Below are 22,317 nucleotides of genomic sequence, written 5' to 3' on the forward strand. Positions count from 1 at the left end.
TGCGCTGAGAAACCAAGACATTTGTGTGACTTGCCTCATTGTGATATTTGCTTCATTTTGGTGGTCAGAAACCGAACCCACAATCCCTCTGACATATGCCTGTATTTCTTTGGGGAGATAAAGGAAGAAGTTAGGCATGGCTATGTGACTTGTTTGGCTAATGAAATGTGAGCAGAAGCAAAGTGTTTCACTTCCACTTTAAGAACCAGTAGGTGATTCACCAAGTTCCCTTTCTGCTACCATGGCAACAGGTAACATACTAGATAATAGAAGTTCCACCAGCTGAGGACTATGAGGAGACTGAGGACGATGTGGAGCAGAGCCCCAGCTGACTCATAAAGGACATGTAGCAAGAGTAAAAAATAAACCTTCACGGTTGTAAGCCACTGAGACTTGGGGGTTGTTTGTTGCTACACCATCACCTAGCCTGTCCCCACCAGGTGAGCCTGAGCCACACCTCCATTCCCACGACACACCTCTGTGCATGAAGACTTCAGAGGGTACACAATGCAGGAAATCAAAATTCAGCTCCATAAAACATTCCAGATTCCACACATCACCAACATTCTTTCTTCCTCTTGGCATATATTAGGGATAGGGGATGTGGTTTATTACAAAAGATGAGTATTTTAATAGCTTCTTATTCCTTGAGCTATTCTGCAGGTAAGTTCCTGGTGGAAATTCCTCTATTCTTAGGGTTAAAAACAGAATGAATGAGATAATTTTAATAAGCTCAGTGCATTATGACCTCAAATGCATCATCCTGTACTTACACACACATACATGTGCGAAGACCTTGGAGGCTTTCTAGCTAGATAAGTCTCAGCACTTCACAGGTTTCCTAACTTTATGAGCATCAACATTATAACAAGCTGATGCTTAAAAAACATCACATCATCAGATATTTCGTATGAATAGTTACAAAATTAATGGAAGCTCCTCATAGAGTAGTAAGAGAGCCTCTGTGACCTTGGGTAAGTCACTTAGCCTCTCTGGGCCTCAGTTTCCTTGTCTATAAATGAGGATAGTAGTAGTCCCTGCCTCTCAGGGTTCATGTGAGAATGAAGTTGGGTCATGCACATCATGTCTGGTTCACAGTAAGTACATAATGTTAACTCTATCTGAGCCATAGAGTACATAGAAATCCAAAAAGTAAACTCGATTCAGACTTTTTGCTTTCCAAGAAGGGTGAATTCAGAAACTGTTTGGTTCACCAAATAGTGGTTTTCTGGAAAAGATGTAAAACCATGGTCCTACCATCTGGAGGTTTTAACACACTTTTGAAAACACAAACAGATGGGTAGGCAAATGGATATTGCTAACAGTTCGGGAAAATTTTCCAAACCTCTTGCTGAGGGCCTAGATCCAGCTGGGAAAATCTTTAAAGGGCAGGCTCATTTATACTTTTTCCATCTTAAATACTTGGACTTTTTCAGATTTATAACAAAGCTCAGAAAATACTAAAGGTTAAAGGAGAACTGAGAGCTGCCAAGGAAATGAAAGATGAGGTAAGGCTCCTAACTCCTCTACATACGTGGAGTTGAATATTCATTACAAGGGACTTTTTTTCATGTTTTATTATTCAAAATTCCAGTAACAAGCATCACAAAATATCATGGACAGAGGTGGGCAGCAGAGCATCGTGTTTAAGAGCCCAGACTTGAGCTGGGTGGGTCTGGGTCCATATCTATCAGCAGTATGATACTGAGTTTTTTGCCTACTTTAAGTTTCCTTTGCTTTATCTAGAAAATATGAATGATGATCACCTATTCCAAAGACTTGGTATGAGGATTAGCAAAGGTAGTGCATGTAGAAAGTATTTAATTGATATTAACTATTGTTGCTAACATTCTCTCTTTATCTGGAATGATATGAAGATGGAGTGTCTGATTAGTTTAATCTTTTGGTCAAACTGTGTTTATGGGGTCAGGCGCAGTGACTCAAACCTATAATCCCAGCACTTTGGGAAGCCAAGGCAGGAGGATCGCTTGAGCCCCAGAGTTTAAGACCAGCCTCGGCAACACGGTAAGACCCCTGTCTCTACAAAAAAAAAAAAATTAGCCAGGTGTGGTGGCATGCTCTTTTGGTCCCAGCCACTCGGGAGGCTGAAGCAAGTGGATCACTTGAGCCTGGGAGGTTGAAGCTGCAGTGAGCCATGATCACACCAGTGCATTCCAGTTGGGGTGACAAAGACCCTGTCACAAAAACAACAACAACAGCAACAAACTATGTTTATGTATGCCCTACCTTGTTTCAGAAAGGATTTAAGGGGACTGTTTTGATGAGTAAAGGATTGTCCCACGTACCATATGCTTTTTAACAGACCTCCTACCAAGAGGTGAGCAGATTCTGAAACAGGCAGTCCACTCCTTTCCTGCTGCATTACTGGAGCCATACAGAACTTGATACCAGTTCTGTGGGGAACAAGGATCTGGTATGGATTTTCTAGAAGGCTGTTTCTTCATTTAACTTATATCTTTGGATCTCCTTCAATGTGCCAGGCATTCATTGTTCTAGGAGCTGGGAATAAAGCAGTGAACAAAATAGACAAAGATCCCTACTCTCATGGAGCTTACCTTCTTGGTAGAATAATTTCTCAAATGATATGATAGTGAAAAGTCTGTGAAAATTGCCCAGGTGCCAATAAAAATCAGCCCACGTTCCATAGGTGGCTGATCTCCACCATATGTCATGTGTATCCTACACTGTATACTTATGGCCAATTTTGTTTTTATGGCAAACACTAATCTAGCCTTCCACAATATGTGTCAGACAGTGTTCTAAGTACGTTGTATCTACCAATGCATTTAATCATCACAACAACCTTTAGGAAACTATAATTATCTCTATTTTATAGGGAAATGTAGCCACAGAAGTTAAATAACTTGTTAATGAATATACAACTGATAAGGGAATCTCTCAGATATCTTTTTTAATTTGTTAATCTAAGCGTGTGCGTGTGTGTGTATGTGTGTTTAGCCTTCTTACATTTCATAATGTTTTCTTTTTTTAATCTTTCTTATTATACTTTAAGTTCTGGGATACATGTGCAGAATGTGCAGATTTGTTACACAGGTATACACCAATTTTTAAAGAATTTAGAACACCATAAAATACAGTCACTCTTCAGTATATGAACATAATTGGTTCTAAATGTTTGTTCACAGGCAAAACCTTGTATAAGTACCCATTCATTTCCATCATAAGTAATGCAAAAACTGTAATATTTCTATAAATGGAAAAGTCAACTGGTAATCAAGTCAGTAATATCAATAATAGTTTTAAAATTACTGCAGATAACTGTAAACTCTACTATTACACAAGTAGAATGTAAAAATTCCTGAATCAATGTTAGTTTTTAAGGTTTTGTGATTCTTAAGGCATGACTCTCACCATAAATTGAATGGTTGTGATATTAGTGGTGGTTAAAAGTGGTTTCCCATTGATTATTGAAGATTTGTCCTTATCCTCAGACAAATAAGATAATATCCCAAAGATGATGACCTTTATGGTGTTATTGGTTGAATCCTAAATTACCCTGGATTTTCATGTTGAAATGCCAAATCCCTGGGAATGCTGCCATTTTGAATCTTTGCAATGCTCTTGGGCTCTGAAAATGCTACTGAATCACGAGCTTCAATTTAACATTAGCTTCCCCCAAGAAGAAGCTTGAGACTGTCAATACTTGGAAACCTAGAGCAAAATGTCTTCTCCTGTTTTGAAATATATGTTTGAGATACCATGCTTTTTGACAAAAGACCCATTTAATCAATACAGAAAATTTGCTTCAGTAAATAACTTATTTTCTAATAGTTATCATGAATATGGTAGCCACTGCAGTATCAGCACTCATCATTTTGCCTGTGGGTTGATAGCTGCTGCTGCTGCTGTCATATGTTTCAAAGCAGAGTGACCAGGTTCCAACCTTATATAAGAGAAACCAGGTAACTAAGTACATGACTTATGTAAATGAAAACTCACCTGGCAGCGGAGACTTGTGATTTCAGCCATTGTTAATGACTTCAGATCCAGGACAGGATCAGATGGTGCCTGAGGGTCAACATTATGACTCTCAGTTCATCTCATGCCCCAGTAATGGTTACAGAGCTATGATTGATGAAATGTCAGATTAAATCTATCCCTATTGCATGTTGATACTCAAAAGGCATCTGCCTGGGATTTAGCCTTCATAAAGTAGATAGGATTATAAATAGTTTACAGCTAATATCTGTGTGAGATACTAGCAAGAAATTAGGTTCACTGAGACCCCAGAAACATTGGCTTTTCTGGGGTTCTGAGGTGAGCACAGCCTTTTCTAATAACTCCCTATAATTAAAAATTGAACGTGGTTCTGGAAATCACCTGATGACTCTCCCAGCCTTTTTACTCCTTTTCTGATGCATCAAAACCTCTTTATAATTTGGTTTCCAGGAGTGAATGGTTAAGTTTTGTTTTCAAAAGTCAATTTCACTTGACATCCATCAAAACATATTTGTTATTCAACTGGTTTAAGGAATGTTCAAAGAAAGATGATTTATTCCAAACCTTGTTTCGTGAATGAAGACATTTTCTCAGAGACTCTGAGCCAACGCTAAATGTACAAATTAGATGAGATCATCTACATTGAAGATCCAATTCTGAACTTCTGGTGGTGCAAAAGAATTGGGCTATCAGGCCTTTTACTCAGAGGACATCCAAAACTGGAGGAAGAAAGGATATTTTTATTGGCCTGAGAGAGAGCACTTAACTTTTAATTTAGAGAAACTCAAGTGTGTATCATTGGTATTTTGTTAGTGAGCCTTCAGTGTACTAGTCTCCATGGGGAACAATCTGCTGTCAGGGTCCCTGCCTTAAGACACATATATTCAGCACCAGGCAAGAGTATAGGGTATTTGGCTCTCTTGTGGAGCAGGCATCTTGTTGTCACCTAAATTGCTCATAGATGCCAAAGAAAGACAGTCCTGTGGCCAGAGTGAAGAGGTTCCTTAGGGTCCCACTTCCTGGAGAGGCTCCATACCCTATTCCCAGTGTGGTAACCACAGGAAAGGGATCCAAAGCACCAGAATCAAACTACCACTCTTTATCGAGTTAAGCATTTTGTTTCCAAGTTAGAAAACAGTGTCTGTACACCGTTTTTTAAGGCCACTCTACACATATTCTCTTAAGAGAGTCCCTGGTAATTGTCTTAATGGTAATTACATGCTTAGGACAATTGACATCCACTGTTATTTTTCTGGAAGTAAGGAACGAAGGATGGGAGCAAGAGAGGAGGAGGGAGAGTTTTGAGATAATGAAATCCTTTTAATGACAGAGCCATGCCGTTAACCTAATTAAACTGTAAAGTGGTTAAAAAAAAATCCAGGTACTAAATGGAAATGAAGAAATAAATCAGCGGAGACAGCAGCAGTTCTGGGAAACCTTCTGAATTCCGAATACTCTGACATTGCAATGTCCGATTCTCGCCGTTGTCCTCCAGCCCCCCTCGGCCTTGTGTAGGGGTCCTTTAAGGCTTGATTTACGATGCCCATATCAGGTCTCCACTTCCTCTGGGAATGTATGTTATGCAGCTCATGTATTTCAAAAGACAAACCAGTCAGTCGGATATGATGGCACAGCACCAGCTACAGGGTCAGGAAGAACGTGCTCTCCTGGCCCTACTACTAACCAGATGTGAGGCCTTGGGCACTGTGGCTTATTTCCCTTCACTATTTCTATGCACCTATCCCCTGCCTACTGCGCACTTTTGCAGCTGTAACTCTCTTAGAAGAATTGTCTTTAGACTACTGAAGTCACTGCCTACAGGGGCAGAGAGCTGGAAGTTCTTAGTTGCTTATAACCCATGGGATGGCCGTTGGCCATTGACTGACTGATACTGAGTTTGACAGCCCAGCTTTCACTGACACCAATCAGGACAGACTCTAAGGTGTAGCTTATATTCCAGAGTTTCCTGTATGAGCAGGCTAAAATTACTGCCCACAGGATTCTCTGAAAATTTACCTGTACTTGGTTTTTACCCTTTCCCTATCCTGCTTCCCCTTCTTCCATGCTGGTTTTTCTTGGGAGTGTTTCTTTAATAGATGCCATGAATCCTCACTTAAGAACCCTCTTGGTAATCTAACCTAAGAGATAGGTACTGTATTAGTCCATTTTCACACTGCTATAAAGAACTACTGGAGGCTGAGTAATTTATCAGGAAAAGAGGTTTAACTGATTCACAGTTCCACATAGCTGGGGAGGCCTCAGGAAACTTACAATCATAGCAGAAGGCAAAGGGGAAGCAAGGCACATCTTACACGGCAGCAGGAGAGAGACAGTGAGGGGAAGTGCCACACTTTTAAACTTGTAAGAACTCACTCACTATTGTAAGAACAGCATGGGAGAAACCACCCCCGTGACCCAATCACCTCCCACCAGGTCCCTCCCTCAACACGTAAGGATTACAATTTGAGATAAGATGTGGGTGGGGATACAGAGCCAAACCATGTACTTACCATGAAAGAAACAGCCTCAGTTCCTAGACTTAAAACTCAGCAGCAGTAACACCTGTGCTCATGAGCGTTGTAGAAAACCAGCACAGTGACAGAACTGAAGCACTACACAGGTTCACACAGGACTTCTTCCTCATTCCTTTTCACACCATTACCACCCACAACTCTGGGAGTGGAGGTGGCATCCTGGTGTGATAAAGCGCCACCCTCCTACAGCAGCTCTGCACCCGCACCCCCACCCAAGTTACTATGCCCCACACACTCTATTTATATCTCAATCACTACTTTCCATCCCCATCTAGCAACAATTAGCTAATTCTTTTCACTCATAATCAAAGACAGAACTTAGCCACCAGCCCAGGGATCTCACTTTTGTTCCCATTGTGAATGCTTCTAAAGAAAAGCACTTTTGGGAGGCTGAGGTGGGCAGATCACGAGGTCAGGAGATCAGGACCATCCTGGCTAACATGGTGAAACCCCGTCTCTACTGAAAATATAAAAAAAAAATTAGCCTGGAGTGGTGGCGGGTGCCTGTAGTCCCAGATACTCGGGAGGCTGAGGCAGGAGAATGGCATGAACCCGGGAGGCGGAGCTTGCAGTTAGCAAAGATTGTGCCACTGCACTCCAGCCTGGGTGACAAAGCGAGACTCCGTCTCAAAAAAAAAAAAGAAAAGCACTGGGTTTATAGGTGAGGGAGATCTTTTGGTAGTCTAGTGGGTAGAAGAGAAAGGTAAGAGACTTCAGAATCCCATATCAAGCCCATCATGGATTCACTATACTTGTCTTGACAAGTTCATTTGACATCTCAATATGTTCATCAGTGGCAGAGCCATTAATATTTATAGACAGTCCACTAGGTGCCTAGAATTATTCTAGGCACTGACTTCCTCTTGAAAAACAGGGGAATTGTCTGTGGTGCACCCTCAGCAGTGTGGTGAAGATTAATTAATATAAATCAGTAATTGTCTGAATAACACAGAGCGCTCAGACACCTGGCAATTGGAAACTGTGTAAATGTTACACAGGATGAGTAATAACAGCTAACGGTTGATGGACAAATTTCCAGCAAATTTCAAGTCTCTGTCAACCTGTTAAGTGAACGAAAGCAAGCACTTTCTTGATAGCTTATAATTGATGCTTTTGTTTTTCTGGCTGCCTAGGCGGGGGAGAGAGACAGAGAAGTGAGCAGCCTGAACAGCAAGCTGTTAAGCCTGCAAGTTGACATCAAGAATCTGCACGATGTCTGCAAGAGACAGAGGAAGACCTTGCAGGACAATCAGCTCTGCATGGAGGAGGCAATGAACAGCAGCCACGTAAGGGACTTGGCAGCGGCCGCTCACCCCTGCTCCCTCGACTTCTGCCTCTGTTCCCTTGGGCGGGAATAATAGAAAGTTCTTCCACTGTTCATTCAAGAGTACTTATTGAGCAAGCAATGAGAGAGAATTAAGAGAATTAAACACGCACACCCCAACACACACACACACGGAAAATGCCATTCCTGCCTTCAGGATTTTTCCATCTATCTCCAAGGTCATGTACATCCTAGGCACAATGTTTTCCTTATCGGGCCTTTCACACCTGTATTTACAGTCCGTTGCCCTGAAAATATCAGATCATAGTGATACAAGGGGAGCAGCATCTGCTATGGATCTCAGACAAACGTCTAAGTCAACCATGAAAATAAAAACCATCGCACCTGCTCCAAGGTATCAGTGTGCATCGGGATAGCAAGGGATATTTATTGCTGCACCTGTGTCTTACTGCCTGTAAGCTTTTCTTCTGGATGCAGGAAACGATAATAGGACAAGCTCAGTTTCTCAAGAGTTAATGCCTCTAGAAGCAACCTTCAAGCAATGTCAGATGAGGAGATGGTAGATTACATCTCCCACCTTCCTTTCTCCCTCGTCAGAGGTAACCCGAGGCATGCTGTCTCACAGACTTCCTCAATGCACCTGAGCCCAGTTGCTCACAGTGGTACCTGACTTGATGACACACCTTTTTTTTTTAACCCAATGTTGTTGTTGTTGTTGTTACGTGAGTAAGTTCTTTAGCGGTGATTTGTGAGATTTTGGTGCACCCATCACCCAAGCAATATACACTGAATCCAATTTGTAGTCTTTTATCCCTCACCATCCCCCAACCCTCCCCAGAGTCCCCAAAGTTCATTGTTTCACTCTTATGCTTTTGCATCCTCATAGCATAGCTCCCACTTATAAGTGAGAACATATGATGTTTGGTTTCCCATTCCTGAGTTACTTCACTTAGAGTAGTCTCCAATTCCATCCAAGTTGCTGCGAATGCCATTAATTCATTCCTTTTTATGGCTAAGTAGTATTCCATTGTATATATACACCACATGCAAAAATATGGAACCAGCCAAATGCCCATCAATCAATGAGTGGACACACCTTTTATCTGCTTCTTTCCCTTCCTTCAGTCTCCCACTCCCCAGCCAGAGTTTACTAAGACCACCTCCCACATCAACTACTACTTGACCCTCAGTTCCTTGTCACAGAGCCTGCTTTCAGGGCTGCCCAAGCCAAGACACTCAGTAGCACTGACCCTATGCATGTGTGAACATGCAGACCTCCTGGCATGAGCATCTTTCTGGAGACTGATTTTGGACTAATACTTATCTAGAGTCTAGGCTGTTCATCAGCTGAGGTAATTTCATTTCAGCCTGAGGTTTGCTTTCTTTGGAAGCTCTAAATCTAAGGTCTTTAAGTCAGTCTCTAAATTTATCCACACAAGCTGGGGAGCCAGCTGGGAGATATTTTCCCACAGTTCTCTGAACATTTTGGGTTTCCAAGAATTCTTTACTTGTGGTCTTCATTCCATTTAGTGACTTGAGTTCTTGGTAAACAGAAAGCAGGTCCTGGCTGCACAGACCTGTTGCTGGACACCCAAAGTTAGCCTCTGGGAGGCTGTGAAGCCACCACCGTGTTCTTCACTGTTTGTGGTCAAGGATCTGGCCTCTTTTCATTGCGTCTATAAGAGTTCTCCCAGAACTTACCGCCTCACTATTGAAACCACAAATTGTTCCCCTGCAATGCCCTAGAAATACTACCAACAAAGCATTTCTACTTCATCTTCTAAGCATTGCTTTCCTCAGAAAGTCACAAATAGAGAAAAATCCACTGGTTTCCTAAATGGATCTCAGGAAGAAGATTATCATAATTTACTTCTTTCTAAATATTAACATTTTAGGATATTTTCACCATTGCTGTCATGAGTTTACTTATTCCCCCAGTCAGGAAAAGCCATGTGGCTTATAAATGTACCTGGCAACTTGGAAGGAGAAAGGTATTAAATTGCATTTTATTATTCTAATTGCCCAGAAGAAGGTCTAACAGCTTGAAACAAGCTTTAAAGCGGGCTCTTTTTTCCCCTAGCACTTAGTGCAGAATTTAAATAGCAGACTACGCATACAAATACACAATTAGATGTAGACTTACACTCATCCGCCCAGAAAATCCCTTTAAGATCTGCCTTCCACATGGAAATGTAATATGGGAACAAAAGGGAAACCAGGACTTTCTGAAATTCTGACTACTCTCTAACAAGGAGCTGGGGAAACAAGCAGGAGGTCAGAGTTTACGACCACAATTATGCAAAAAGATTAAAATATTACATTAGATGTTATGTATAATACAAGGAGTGGCAGCGAAGGGGTGAGTGATATGACCTTGCAAATCACAACTACGTTATGCTCCCAATCCCAGGAACAGAGCAGGAAATAGGGTGAAGCAAATGGGGTGGCTAAGGTGCAAAATTCATGAGCACAAGCTCTTCAGGTGCCAACCTGCATGTGCTCCACCTTGAGACTGAGTGCCTCCTTAAAATTTGCATCTCACTTGCCTCACCATAGTCCTGGGCCTGCCCAGGAATCAAAAGAGAATCTCAGTTAAAGTGAAAGGAGAAAAGAACAACAAAGATATCATAATAAAATGATCAAACCAGAAAAGAAAGGGCCTTTTGAGCAATTTTCCCAGGCTCCATTCCCTGATGGTGGCATAGGGTGCATGCCCTGATATTCAGTAGAGCTCAGATTGCCGAACTCATCTTTGAAGTGTACAGAGGACACTATTTTTAGCATAAAGCTATATAAGGCGAGTTTGATTCCTGCAGATAAAAGTAATTTGTTGAAGATGTAAAGTTAGTAGAATCTTGATGGACATTATTACACAGTATCATTTTGAATCATTGGGAATGGAAAAAAAATATTTCACTGAATCTTCTAAATGCAATGTGAAATCCTGGATTAGATATTGGAACAGAGAAAACACATTAGTGGAAAAACTGGTGAAATCCAATAAAGTATAGTTCATAGTAATCTTCCAACATTAATTTCTTAGTTTAGACAAATGTACCCAGTTATTTAAGAAGTTTGCCTTAGGGAAAGCTGTATGAAGAACATATGGGAACTCTCTGAGCTACTTTTGCAATTTTTCTGTAAATCAAAAATTATTCTAAACTACTTTTTTTTAAGTGACTCTCAGGCAAGCAGAAGTCACTAGTGAGAAGAATATCAACATCAGAAAGATGCATCTAAAATTCATGTCTCTTAAACATACAGTTCTCTGTTCTACTAGTACAAGGAAGTACAAGAAATGCAATTTGTAGAAGACATAAAAAGTAACAGATAAGTCCGGGCGTGGTGGCTCACGCCTGTAATCCCAGTACTTTGGGAGGCTGAGGCGGGTGGATCACCTGAGGTCAGGAGTTCGAGACCAGCCTGGCCAACATGGCGAAACCCCGTCTCTACTAAAAATGCAAAACTTAGCCAGGAATGGTAGCAGGCGCCTATAATCCCAGCCACTCAGGAGGCTGAGGCAGGAGAAGTGCTTGAATCCAGGGCACAGAGGTTGCAGTGAGCTGAGAGCATGCCACTTCACTCCAGCCTCAGCAACACAGTGAGACTCCATCTCAAAAAAAAAAAAAAAAAAAAAAAGCAGATAAACCTATCCAGTGATATAAGGCTAAACTAGAGTTCAAAGGAAATATCTCACTTACCTCAAAGTTAGGAAAAGAAGTTCATGACAATGAAAAAGTAAGTTAGTCCTCATCTGTGCTAATGGTTGCTGCTGCTACCTCGTGAACAAGGAGAAACTGATTCAAAAGCCAAATAACCCCTCATGCAATTCAGCTGAAAGTTTGCAGACTTCCTATGTTGTTCTATGGACCTCAACACCAAGAATACCTATCACAAATTTAATAGATCATGCTGTATCAAAAGGTCAAATATGAAGCACTTAGAATTTTTCAGCTATACAAATGTATTCTCTGGTTCTGCTGTGGCCCAGACAGTGTTAACTTCTTTTTTCTATTGTGGATTTTGGTCCCCTCCCCAGGAAATTAATTCAGTTTGATGTATCCAAGTCTTAAGTTTCTCAATAAAGAAAAAAATCTCCATTAAAAAAAGATAGTGAGACTTTTTGGTTCTTAAATGAAAAAAAAAAAATCATTAGGGATTCAGTTATCAGAACAATGCCAACCTAGTCAGCGCAAACTAGAACAGGGAACAAAATGGTTAAAAAGTATTTTGAAAAGCCAGCTTTAGGCAAATCAGCAGGTCCTGATGACATACTTCGAAGAGTACTTAAGGAATTGGCAGGTGTTATTACATAGCTGCTAGTGATTATTTTTGAGAACTCAAAAGGATAAAGAAAGTCCCTGTAGACTGAAAAAGGGTAAATGAAGTGCTCATCTTTTTAAAAAGGGAAAAAGGACAATCCTGGTAATTATAGACCTGTCAGCTTAACTTCAGTACAAGGAAAATACAGAACTTAACATCAATCAATTAGCATCAACTTGAAAAGCACAAAGTATTGGGTGGAAACCAACGTGACTTTTCAAAAGGCAAATCATGCCAGGCCAATTAATTTCCTTCTGTGATCAAGTGGCCACATAGGCAAGGAAGGAGCAATAGCTATAATCTCTTTGACCACAAGTAGGGCTGAAAGGTTGACTAAATATGGGAACAGGTTCCTATGGGCAGCCAGCAGTCCCCATCTTTTCAAGCAGCTGAGACCTGGGTAGAAATCCAGCTGAGAAACCTGGTAGACCAGATGGCCTCCAGAATCACATCTCACTCCAGATGGTCATTTTAAGAACCAGTCTCACCTCTGTAAGAACTAGTCTTTCAACATGCTTATTTTCTTCAGATCTCAGTTTAAAAGTCAGAGAAGACTCTAATAAAATATCTGCATCTTCATTAGAAAGAATGTTTAAAAAAAAAAGACAAAGAAGCAATAGGAAATAAGTTGGTGCCTTTGAGATACTGCTCTTCAGCACATTTGTAAGTGAAGTGTAGGCTTAATCCATAGTGTGACATTTTCTATTCCTTTAGAATTTAGAAAAATAAACTTTTGAATGCATAAGGATAAATAAGTAGAAATTTAATAGGTCTCAAATAAGTCTAGGCATTTCTCCAAGTCTTTGAAATTTGATTCCTCTAAACCCATTGATATCTATAGTGTGCAAATGTTTAAAATTCCTATCCAAAGAACTCTAGTTTCTCTGCAGATAGAAGCAGTCCTTGGATCTTTATAACCAGGCAAATTAGATTGGGTGCTATATTTGTCCTGTACTGGAAGAGTTGCATGAACTTTCATCATCTGGCTAGCCCATCATGTTGCCTCAGACCAAAATTAAACCCAGAAGATTCAAGATGACCTCTGGGGAAGATTAAGCATTGACATCTCACCAGTATCCCTGCCAGACTGCTAAGCTTTATACACATCATTTAGGAAAAGACATTTATTTCCCACAGGAAGCTTTAAGGCCAAAGAGCAATTCTAAACACACCTAAGTATAGATGGGGGTACCAGGTACTAGAGGGGAAGCCCTAAAGAGAGAGAGGGTTTGACTTATTTTAAAAGAAGAGCATTTCTCTCATTCTTCTGGGCAGTGAAGAAAAAATAGGGATGTGGAAGGAAAGAGAAGCAAAGAATGAATAGGCAACAGGAGACCACGGTTAGTTTTCAGCAGGGTTATACACACTCAGCAGTGGACAGATGCTTACGAAGCAAAATAAAAAGGATTTTGGCAAAATCTGATAAAGATTTTTTTTGAGACAGTATCTTGCTCTGTTGCCCAGGCTGGAGTGCAGTGGTGTGATCGTAGCTCACTGAAGCCTCCAACTCCAGAGCTCAAGTGATTCTCTCGCCTCAGCCTCTCAAGTAGCTGGGACTACAGGCACGTGCCAACATGCATGGCTAATTTTTTAATTTTTTGTAGTGATGGGGGTCTCGCTATGTTGCCCAGGCTGGTCTTGAACTCCTCATTTCAAGCCATCCACCCACTTTGGCCTCCCAAAGTGCTGGGATTATAGGGGTGAGCCACCATGCCTGGCCTGATAAGAATTTTATTGGATATATACTAAAATAAACCCTTCTGAATTAACCCTACCCCAGGATGCTCACTCCTTTGCATTAATTCTGTCCACGTTAAGTACTTATTTGTGATCATGTTTTTTCCAGGTAGCTCCCCACCCTGTTAACTTACTGTATAAGCAGGAGGACTCAGGCTCTTCAGAAGCCCGTGTATCCGTGCATGTGCACGTACACGCACACATGAGCACACCACACACGCTACTCCCAACTCTCTTCTCTCCAGACCTCATTCACAGATGAGTTGTGAGACTAGCAGTGTTCTTATCTTGAAAAGAATGAAAGCCCTAAACAGCAACATTTAATATAAATGCTGGCAATTATAGCTACACAAAGTAAATACAAAATTTAGCTTTGTTCAGCTTAGAAAAGAGGTCTTATTAACTTTCCCCCAGTCACATACACTGGATTCAGGTCAAGCATTCAGCATGTCTTTGCCTAGGATTTCTTTTGCCTGGTGACCACAGTGGGTCCATTTTCTCTGTCTGTCTTCTCAATTCTGAGGCACTTAGGATGAGACACTTCCAGTAGAGCTTGGACAGGGTCATTCGGATTGTACTGACACAATCAGCTATCATCTTTCTGGTTCTGGACTGGGTTGAGCCTCCTTTACCTTCTTTGTGCTGCCACCACCACTCTCAGTAGAGGTTTTTTGTCTTTCAGGTTCCAGCTCTTACTGAATTAATCTCATTAAAATTCCGTCTCCCCAGTTACTCAGACCAAAACCCTGGCATCATCTGTTATGGATGACCATCATGTCCCATCATCCAACCTGTAACCCAGCAGCAATTCCTGTGTCCTGTCATTTCAAGATACATCTAGAACCCAGCCACTTCTCACACCCTCCATTGCTACCGTCTTGGTCCACACCATCATCCTTTGTCTGGATTATTGCAGTAGCCTCCTACCTGGTCTTTCTGCTTCTGTCTTTGCCTGCCTAGAGTTGATTTCCAATAAACAGCCATTGTGTCCTTCATAAAAGCTCAGGGAGATCATGCTGCTCCTCTGCTCAGTACCCTCCAAAGGTCTTTCATCTCCCTGAAAGAAGGTAAACTCTCGAGAATGGCTATAGAGTCCTAAAGACCTCACCTTCTTTTCCTATCTCACTCCATCAGGTACAACTTTTCCCCTTACTATCTCTGCTCCAGCCAGAAAAAAAAGTGGCTGCAACCCCTGGGGCTCCTCAAATATCACCAGGCATGCCTCCACCTCCAGGGCCATCTCTCCATAGAGCATTCCAGATGCCTTCTTTTGCCTCCTTCAAGTTTTGGGTTAAATGTAGCTTGTCAATTTGGTCCTCCATGCAAACATTTAATTTTTTTTTTTTTTTTTTGTTGAGACGGAGTCTCGCTGTGTCGCCCAGGCTGGAGTGCAGTGGCCGGATCTCAGCTCACTGCAAGCTCCGCCTCCCGGTTTACGCCATTCTCTCGCCTCAGCCTCCCGAGTAGCTGGGACTACAGGCGCCCGCCATCTCGCCCGGCTAATTTTTTGTATTTTTTTAGTAGAGACGGGGTTTCACCGTGTTAGCCAGGATGGTCTCGATCTCCTGAGCTCGTGATCCGCCCGTCTCGGCCTCCCAAAGTGCTGGGATTACAGGCTTGAGCCACCGCGCCCGGCCGCAAACATTTAATTCAAAAATATAACCTCCTCCATCCTGGCATTCCTCATCTTCCTCCTCTGTTTCACTCTCCCCTGTTGCATTTTGTCCTTCTAATACACTACATATATACTTGCTTAGTTTTCTCTCTCCCCATATTAGATGCAAACTCCACAAAGTTGGGATTTGTCTGTTTTATATAATGCTATATCCCCATTACCTAGTGTAGTTCTGGATATAGTAGGTGTACCACATTATTTGCTAAGCACATTAATTAAATGAAAATATCATACCCACACAAAGGCTAGTATGGTTAATGTTCATAGCAGCAGTATTCATAATTGCCAAAAACGTAAATAACCCAAATATCCATCAACTGGTGAACAGATAAACCAAATGAGACAGAGTCTCACTCTGTCACCCAGGCTGGAGTGCAGTGGCGTGATCTCAGCTCACTGCAAGCTCTGCCTCCGGGGTTCACGCCATTCTCCTGCCTCAGCCTCCTGAGTAGCTGGAACTACAGGCGCCCGCCACCAAGCCTGGCTAATTTTTTTTTTTTTTTTTTTTTTTTTTTTTTTTTTTTGAGGCGGAGTCTCGCTCTGTCGCCCGGACTGGAGTGCAGTGGCCAGATCTCAGCTCACTGCAAGCTCCGCCTCCCGGGTTCCCGCCATTCTCCTGCCTCAGCCTCCCGAGTAGCTGGGACTACAGGCGCCCGCCACCTCGCCCGGCTAGTTTTTGTATTTTTAGTAGGGACGGGGTTTCACCGTGTTAGCCAGGATGGTCTCGATCTCCTGACCTCGTGATCCGCCCGTCTCGGCCTCCCAAAGTGCTGGCATGAGCCACCACGCCCAGCCTCAAATACTGATTCTTGCTGCAAACTGGACGAACCTCAAAAATATTATGCAGCCAGGCACAGTGACTCACACCTGTAATCCCAGCACTTTGGGAGGTCAAGGCGGGCAGATCACATGAGCTTAGGAGTTCGAGACCAAACTGGCCAGCATGGCAAAACTCCATCTCTTCTAAAAATACAAAAACTAGCTGGGTGTGGTGGTGCATGCCTGTAATTCCAGCTACTCGGGAGACTGAGGCATGAGAATCACTTGAACCAGGGAGGTGGAGGTTGCAGCGAGCCAAGATCACACCACTACACTCCAGCCCAGGTGACAGAGACTCTGTCTCAAAATAAAATATATATATATATATATATATATGCTAAATTAAAGAAGCCAAAAAATGACATACTATACAATTTCATATGTGAAACATCTAGAAAAGGCAGAAAATCCATAGAGGCAGAAAGCAGATTTGTGGTTGCCTGGAGCTGGAGGAAGGAGCAGGAGTGACTGAAAATGGGCATGAGGAAATTTGGGGGGTTGATAGAAATGTTCTAAAACTGGATTGTAATGATGGTCACACAATTCTATAAGTTTATTACAAGTCATTGAATTGCACACTTAACAATGTTTGCATTTCATGATATGCAAAGTATACCTCAATAAATCTGTTTTCAAAAAGTTAATTTAAAAATTGGAAAGCCACTGTATTAGAAGTACTCTGTTAATGAGGTCAACGCCACAGGCTCAAACCCTTGGAAGCCAATGAGATTGCTTGGACTCTATTTTCATTTCTTTCATTCAATACATAGGTATGTATGAATCTATAATCTAGGCCCCATAAGAGCGGACATGGCCCTGCCCTCCAGGAGTTTATAATCTAATTAGAAGTTAAAATGCACAGAAATAATTACAGACAGAATACAGAATACCACATTAAGGACATGCTAGCAAAGTCTGTGGTACTGGTGCAAAGACAACTTTGCAGGGAAAAAACAGGAAGGACAGCAGGTTTTAAACAGAATCTTAAAGAATGAACAGGAGGAGAATAAGCAGGGTTGGATGCTAAGGACTGCCCACAGGCTACCCTCTTTATCCACCTTTCCCTCACATGTCATTGTCATAAGGGATGCTGGAAAATATAGGAAATATAGAAGCATCAGCAACACAGGGATGTGTCCTACCAGAAGAATACCTGGTACAACAGGGGTGCTTAGCCTGTGTCTATTAAGTGAATGAATGAATGAAGAATGAATGAACGAAAATGTAGGATAAGACTAGCAGCATTTCAGGTAGATTGTGGATTAGCAAGAAGAGATCTCACACACACACACACACACACACAAACAGAGTCAGCATCTACAAGGTCACATCTTCCTTCAGGAGAAGGAGACAGAGTCAGTGCCCAGCTGTACCTGAACAATATCTCTGGCTCTCATTTTCCAGCATTTCAAAATCCCCAAGAACTCACCATTGACTCAATGCAATGCTCCTTTACCCAGGTGTTTTTAATACCAAGTTTAGTCCAAGAACCATGGCCAGAAATCCATTTCCTTCCAAGTCACTAGTGTTATCTTTATATGGGAAGGCAACACCTGAGCATATTATTACACATATCTCTCTAGGTCCTTTATGTGTATATTTTTTTCTTCTGACCTAAATAATAAGATTTTGGTGGATAAGAACCATTTTTTTTCTTCTATTGAACTTCTATTGAATTTGTCTTACTGAGTGGAAATACTAAGTGATACATTTCCTTGTGAATAGAGTGAAAAGTTCTCTGTAGATGAAGAGATAAAAAGGTGGATAGATGGATGTGAATGACTGAACAAATGAAAACAATCCTGGAACGAATATACATCCTGAGTGATGGCCTAAGCCTTTTCTGTATATCCTGTCTCTATTGTAGAACAAGAAGCAAGCACAGGCATTAGCATTCGAGGAGTCAGAGATGGAATTTGGGTCCAGTAAACAGTGTCATCTGAGGCAACTCCAGCAACTGAAGAAAAAATTGCTGGCCCTTCAACAAGAACTGGAGTTTCGCACAGAGGAGTTGCAGACTTCTTACTGTTCTCTCCGCCAGTATCAGTCCATCCTAGAAAAGCAGACTTCTGACCTGGTTCTTCTGCACCATCACTGCAAACTGAAAGAAGATGAGGTATAGAAAGATTAACCATGGAAATACCCCCACATTCTTAGGTGCCTGCAGAAATCACACCAAACCCACTAGAAAGCAGATGTTGGACTTAGGAGAGCTTTGCAACATCTCAAGCAGGTTTTATAAACTTTCCCCTTTAATTCTTGATCTTTTTGAAGCTGAGCAGAAGGAAACTAAACTGAATGGTGTAACTGGATGAGAGCTCCAGTATTCATGCATGTGGAATATGTGGAGTGTGTGTGTGTGTGTGTGTGTGTGTGTGTATAAGTCCATCTTCTCCATTCTATTACCATTGCAATTTAAATGCAAAAGACTGTAGGTCTCTGAGGGTTATAAAAGAGGTATAAGGTCCATTAAATCCACCATTTTTAGAAAAATAAGGTCTTGATAATATATAAATTCCTGGCACCTGCACACTAGATAAGATAACCAGACGTTGACTAGCAGTCAATCATTGAGAGTACCAGGTAATTTTTTCAGACTGGAGTTTTAGGTCATATAGACTTTACTTAAGTATATTCAGGGCATTAATTCCCATTCATGTTCCAGGGTGGTATTTTCTAAGCCAAAGAGTAGCATCCCTGCAGAATCCCAGGTAAATTCCAAGGACCCAAAGCTGCAGCACTAAAACCACTTGAGCAGTGATAGCACTAGCTGCAGTAAACCGTGGGTTCTAAGTGATGGGACAGACATACTCTTCCATCCTGGGATTTCTCCTGGCATTTTCTTTCTTTAGATTTAAAGATAAAATTTCAAGGAGTTAGGTTCTATTGGAAGGACAGAGAAGAAAAAAAAATTTCAAAGAGTGTTTTGGATGGTGCTGTTGCTTAAGGACTAAATTTAAGGACTTTAGGAACGACCTTAAAGACCATAAACTTTTTAAAAAGGGAATATTGTCACCTAATGAAAATTTGCTGAAAAGAATTGAGAGTGGGAGGAACAGAGAAAGGTTATTCTAACCCTACAAATATAATCTGTGACTAAGCCTGTGCACACACACATAGTTTTAAAAAGACAGTGCAAGGCTGTGTTAAAACTTACTGGTTCAGTACAACTTAAACAAAAGGGTCCAGCCTGGATCAAGCGACCTTGAATGAGTTAGGATTCTGTTTAGCAGCATATAACAGAAAATAAATAAGCTAGTTTATTTCTGTGTCATATTTAAAAAGGTCAGAGACAGGTGGTCTGTTGCTGTTATGGCAACTGCATGTGTCATCAGGTCTAAGGGTCTATCCTTGGGTTCCACCATCATCAGCTCAGGGCTTCCATTCTCTAAGTCACCTGAGGTGCCTCCTGGAGCTCCAACCGTCACATCCTTTTTTTTTTTTTTTTTTTTTTTTTGAGACGAAGTCTCACTCTGTTGCCCAGGCTGGGGTACATTGGCCCAATCTCGGCTCACTGCAACCTCCGCCTCCCAAGTTCAAGTGACTCTCCTGCCTCAGCCTCCTGAGTAGCTGGGATTACAGGCACATGCCACCACGCCTGGCTAATTTTTGTATTTTTAGTAGAGACGGGGTTTCACCATGTTGGCCAGGCTGGTCTTGAACTCCTGATCTCAGGTGATCCACCCATCTTGGCCTCCCAAAGTGCTGGGATTACAGGCGTGAGCCACCATACTCGGCCACATCCTTGTTCCAAATAATCCAGACAAATGGGCAGGGGACCAGGTGACAAGGGTGGAAAGGAAAGGCACACTCCCCTCCTTTGAAGGACACTTTCCGGAAGCCACAACACCTTCACTTAAATATCACTGGCCAGAATTAGTCATGCGGCAACAGCTACTTTCTAGGAAGCCTAGGAAATGTGGTGTTTTAGGAGGCGCATTGCTGCCCCCAGTACAGTCAAGGCTCAATTACTAAGCAAGAGTGGGAGAATCCATATGGGACTCAGCAAATAACAGTCACTGTCAAAGATCCCAAACTGAGAAAGCACTGAGAAAATTATTTTAGACTTTCTGCCAAGTTCCCCCAATGTCTTGTTGCACAGCCTCATCAAACTTCTGTCTAAGGTTGCGTTCACTCAACAGCAGACCCTAAAACAAGGATATAAATACAAGTAACTAATTCCAGAGGTGATTCCTGCAAGCACACGAGCAAGTGAGTCAAAGAAGGACCGAAAGCTCATAAAGAACATTGATATTGAGCAGACTGCTTGCTTGGTCCCTCTGGGGAACTCTGGCAGATAGTGTAGGACATGCCTCAGAGTGAACCCAACACACCCCAGTCACTGGTTGAGGGCTGCTCCTGAGTGTAACTCCCCAGCACTTCTAACCTACCCGGTCTTCCCTCTCTGGTTGAATGGGCTGCTGGTATCAGAGAAGCCCTCAGGCAGAGTTGAATATGCTTGCAGTGGGAATGGGTTAGCTTGCAAAGAAATAGCAAGTGCCCAGGGGATATGGGCTGGCCACTGATAGCTTCAGTTACAAATACTTGGATATAAAATATTCCTCTCCTCTTCTCCTTACATAGTAGATACCTTACACAAAGTTATCCTTTCCTGAGAAGAATCTCAAATGACAGGCAGCAAGTATAATGAGCTTCAACTAATGGAACATGTTCTATCAGCATTCTGCATTGGATTATTTAAACTGATATAAAGTCATCCTTGATGACTCTTCTGCTGTTAACTCCTTCAACACATCAGATTCTAGTCATATGATTTAGCACACTCAACTACCTACAGCTGTTTATTCATTTTAACTCTTACCTCCCCAAGATTGTGAAAGTTTTAAATTCTTTGAGGGGTGAGCATATGTCTAATATGTATATATCCCCTCTGCCCTTAACACAATGCTCATGAGCTTTCAATAAATATCTGTCCATTGGTTGACTAATTACTTGATGAGGAAGTAAATAAATCTAAATAAGGATTGTGCAAATCCCAGAGGAACTTTGGGTCATGTTCCCCACCTCTCTTGGGAACTTTGTTGACATCGTCCTGTGTGCAGGAGGAAGTCTACATTTTCTAAGTTCAACTTCTAGAGAATGCCTGGAAAGGAAAAACTACCAGCATTTCAAGCCCTTAAAAAAACAGAGCTATAAAAATTCATTCCTCTTAGTCAACTAGCAAGTATTTACTGAGTTCCTACCACATGCTGGGCAGAATAGGAAATGGATATGGTCCCTGCCTTGAAGGAGCTTACCTCTAACTAGGCCATCTTTTTTTATTTCCGATCATTAACATCTTGACATTACATACTGTAGCTTTTAGATCTGTGCAGCCTCTCTTCTGTTCATCTGGTCTTCTGGTTTAGATACAAGACTTCTCTGCAGGGAGTCTTACAACTGCATCCTTTCCTCATTACATGCTTCCATGGGCTCAATGTGGATTTATTCCTACACCTACAGGTGATTCTTTATGAGGAGGAAATGGGAAATCACAACGAGAACACAGGGGAGAAGCTCCATTTGGCACAGGAGCAACTCGCCTTGGCCGGGGACAAGATCGCCTCCCTAGAGAGGAGCTTAAGCCTCTACAGGGATAAATACCAGTCTTCCCTGAGCAACATCGAGTTACTAGAATACCAAGTGAAGATGTTGCAGGGGGAGCTCGGCGGGATCATGGGTCAGGTAGGACTTAAGCCAGGCCATTCAATCCAGGCAAGTGGACATGCTCCCAGGTGGTCCCCTCAGACCGTCCCAGCCTCCTCCACTGGAAACCCAAACCTTAACCCAAATGTCATTTCCTGCCCTTGATTTTGTAGCCCTCAGGTTTTGAACCCCCAGCTTTCACATATGCTGTAAGATCACTTCTTCACAACTTTGAGGCTCTTTAATTAATATAAAGAGCCACCACTTCAAATAATGCCAAAAGAGAATTACCAAATAAGCTCCAGCCCCGCAGTTCC

General features: G+C 42.0%; 1 protein-coding gene across 3 annotated transcripts in view; it reads left to right on the plus strand.

The window, feature by feature from the left end:
- The first annotated feature begins 265 nt into the window (after positions 1-265).
- The window catches only part of PMFBP1 (polyamine modulated factor 1 binding protein 1), a 54,986-nt gene continuing 32,934 nt past the window's right edge, over positions 266-22,317 (plus strand). The window contains exons 1-5 of one of the 3 annotated variants that reach the window (XM_033218847.1): positions 266-440; positions 1,437-1,508; positions 7,649-7,801; positions 18,222-18,470; positions 21,818-22,039. In XM_033218847.1, coding sequence (XP_033074738.1) covers positions 1,497-1,508; positions 7,649-7,801; positions 18,222-18,470; positions 21,818-22,039 — 636 coding nt within the window. In that variant the 5' untranslated portion in view covers positions 266-440; positions 1,437-1,496. Of the gene's footprint in view, positions 441-461; positions 664-1,436; positions 1,509-7,648; positions 7,802-18,221; positions 18,471-21,817; positions 22,040-22,317 lie in introns of those variants that run through there. The other 2 variants (XM_033218846.1, XM_033218848.1) reach the window with 2 other exon arrangements.

The sequence above is a fragment of the Trachypithecus francoisi genome, unplaced genomic scaffold (genome assembly GCF_009764315.1).
Source record: "Trachypithecus francoisi isolate TF-2019V2 unplaced genomic scaffold, Tfra_2.0 Lachesis_group10, whole genome shotgun sequence".
Lineage (NCBI taxonomy): Eukaryota > Metazoa > Chordata > Mammalia > Primates > Cercopithecidae > Trachypithecus > Trachypithecus francoisi.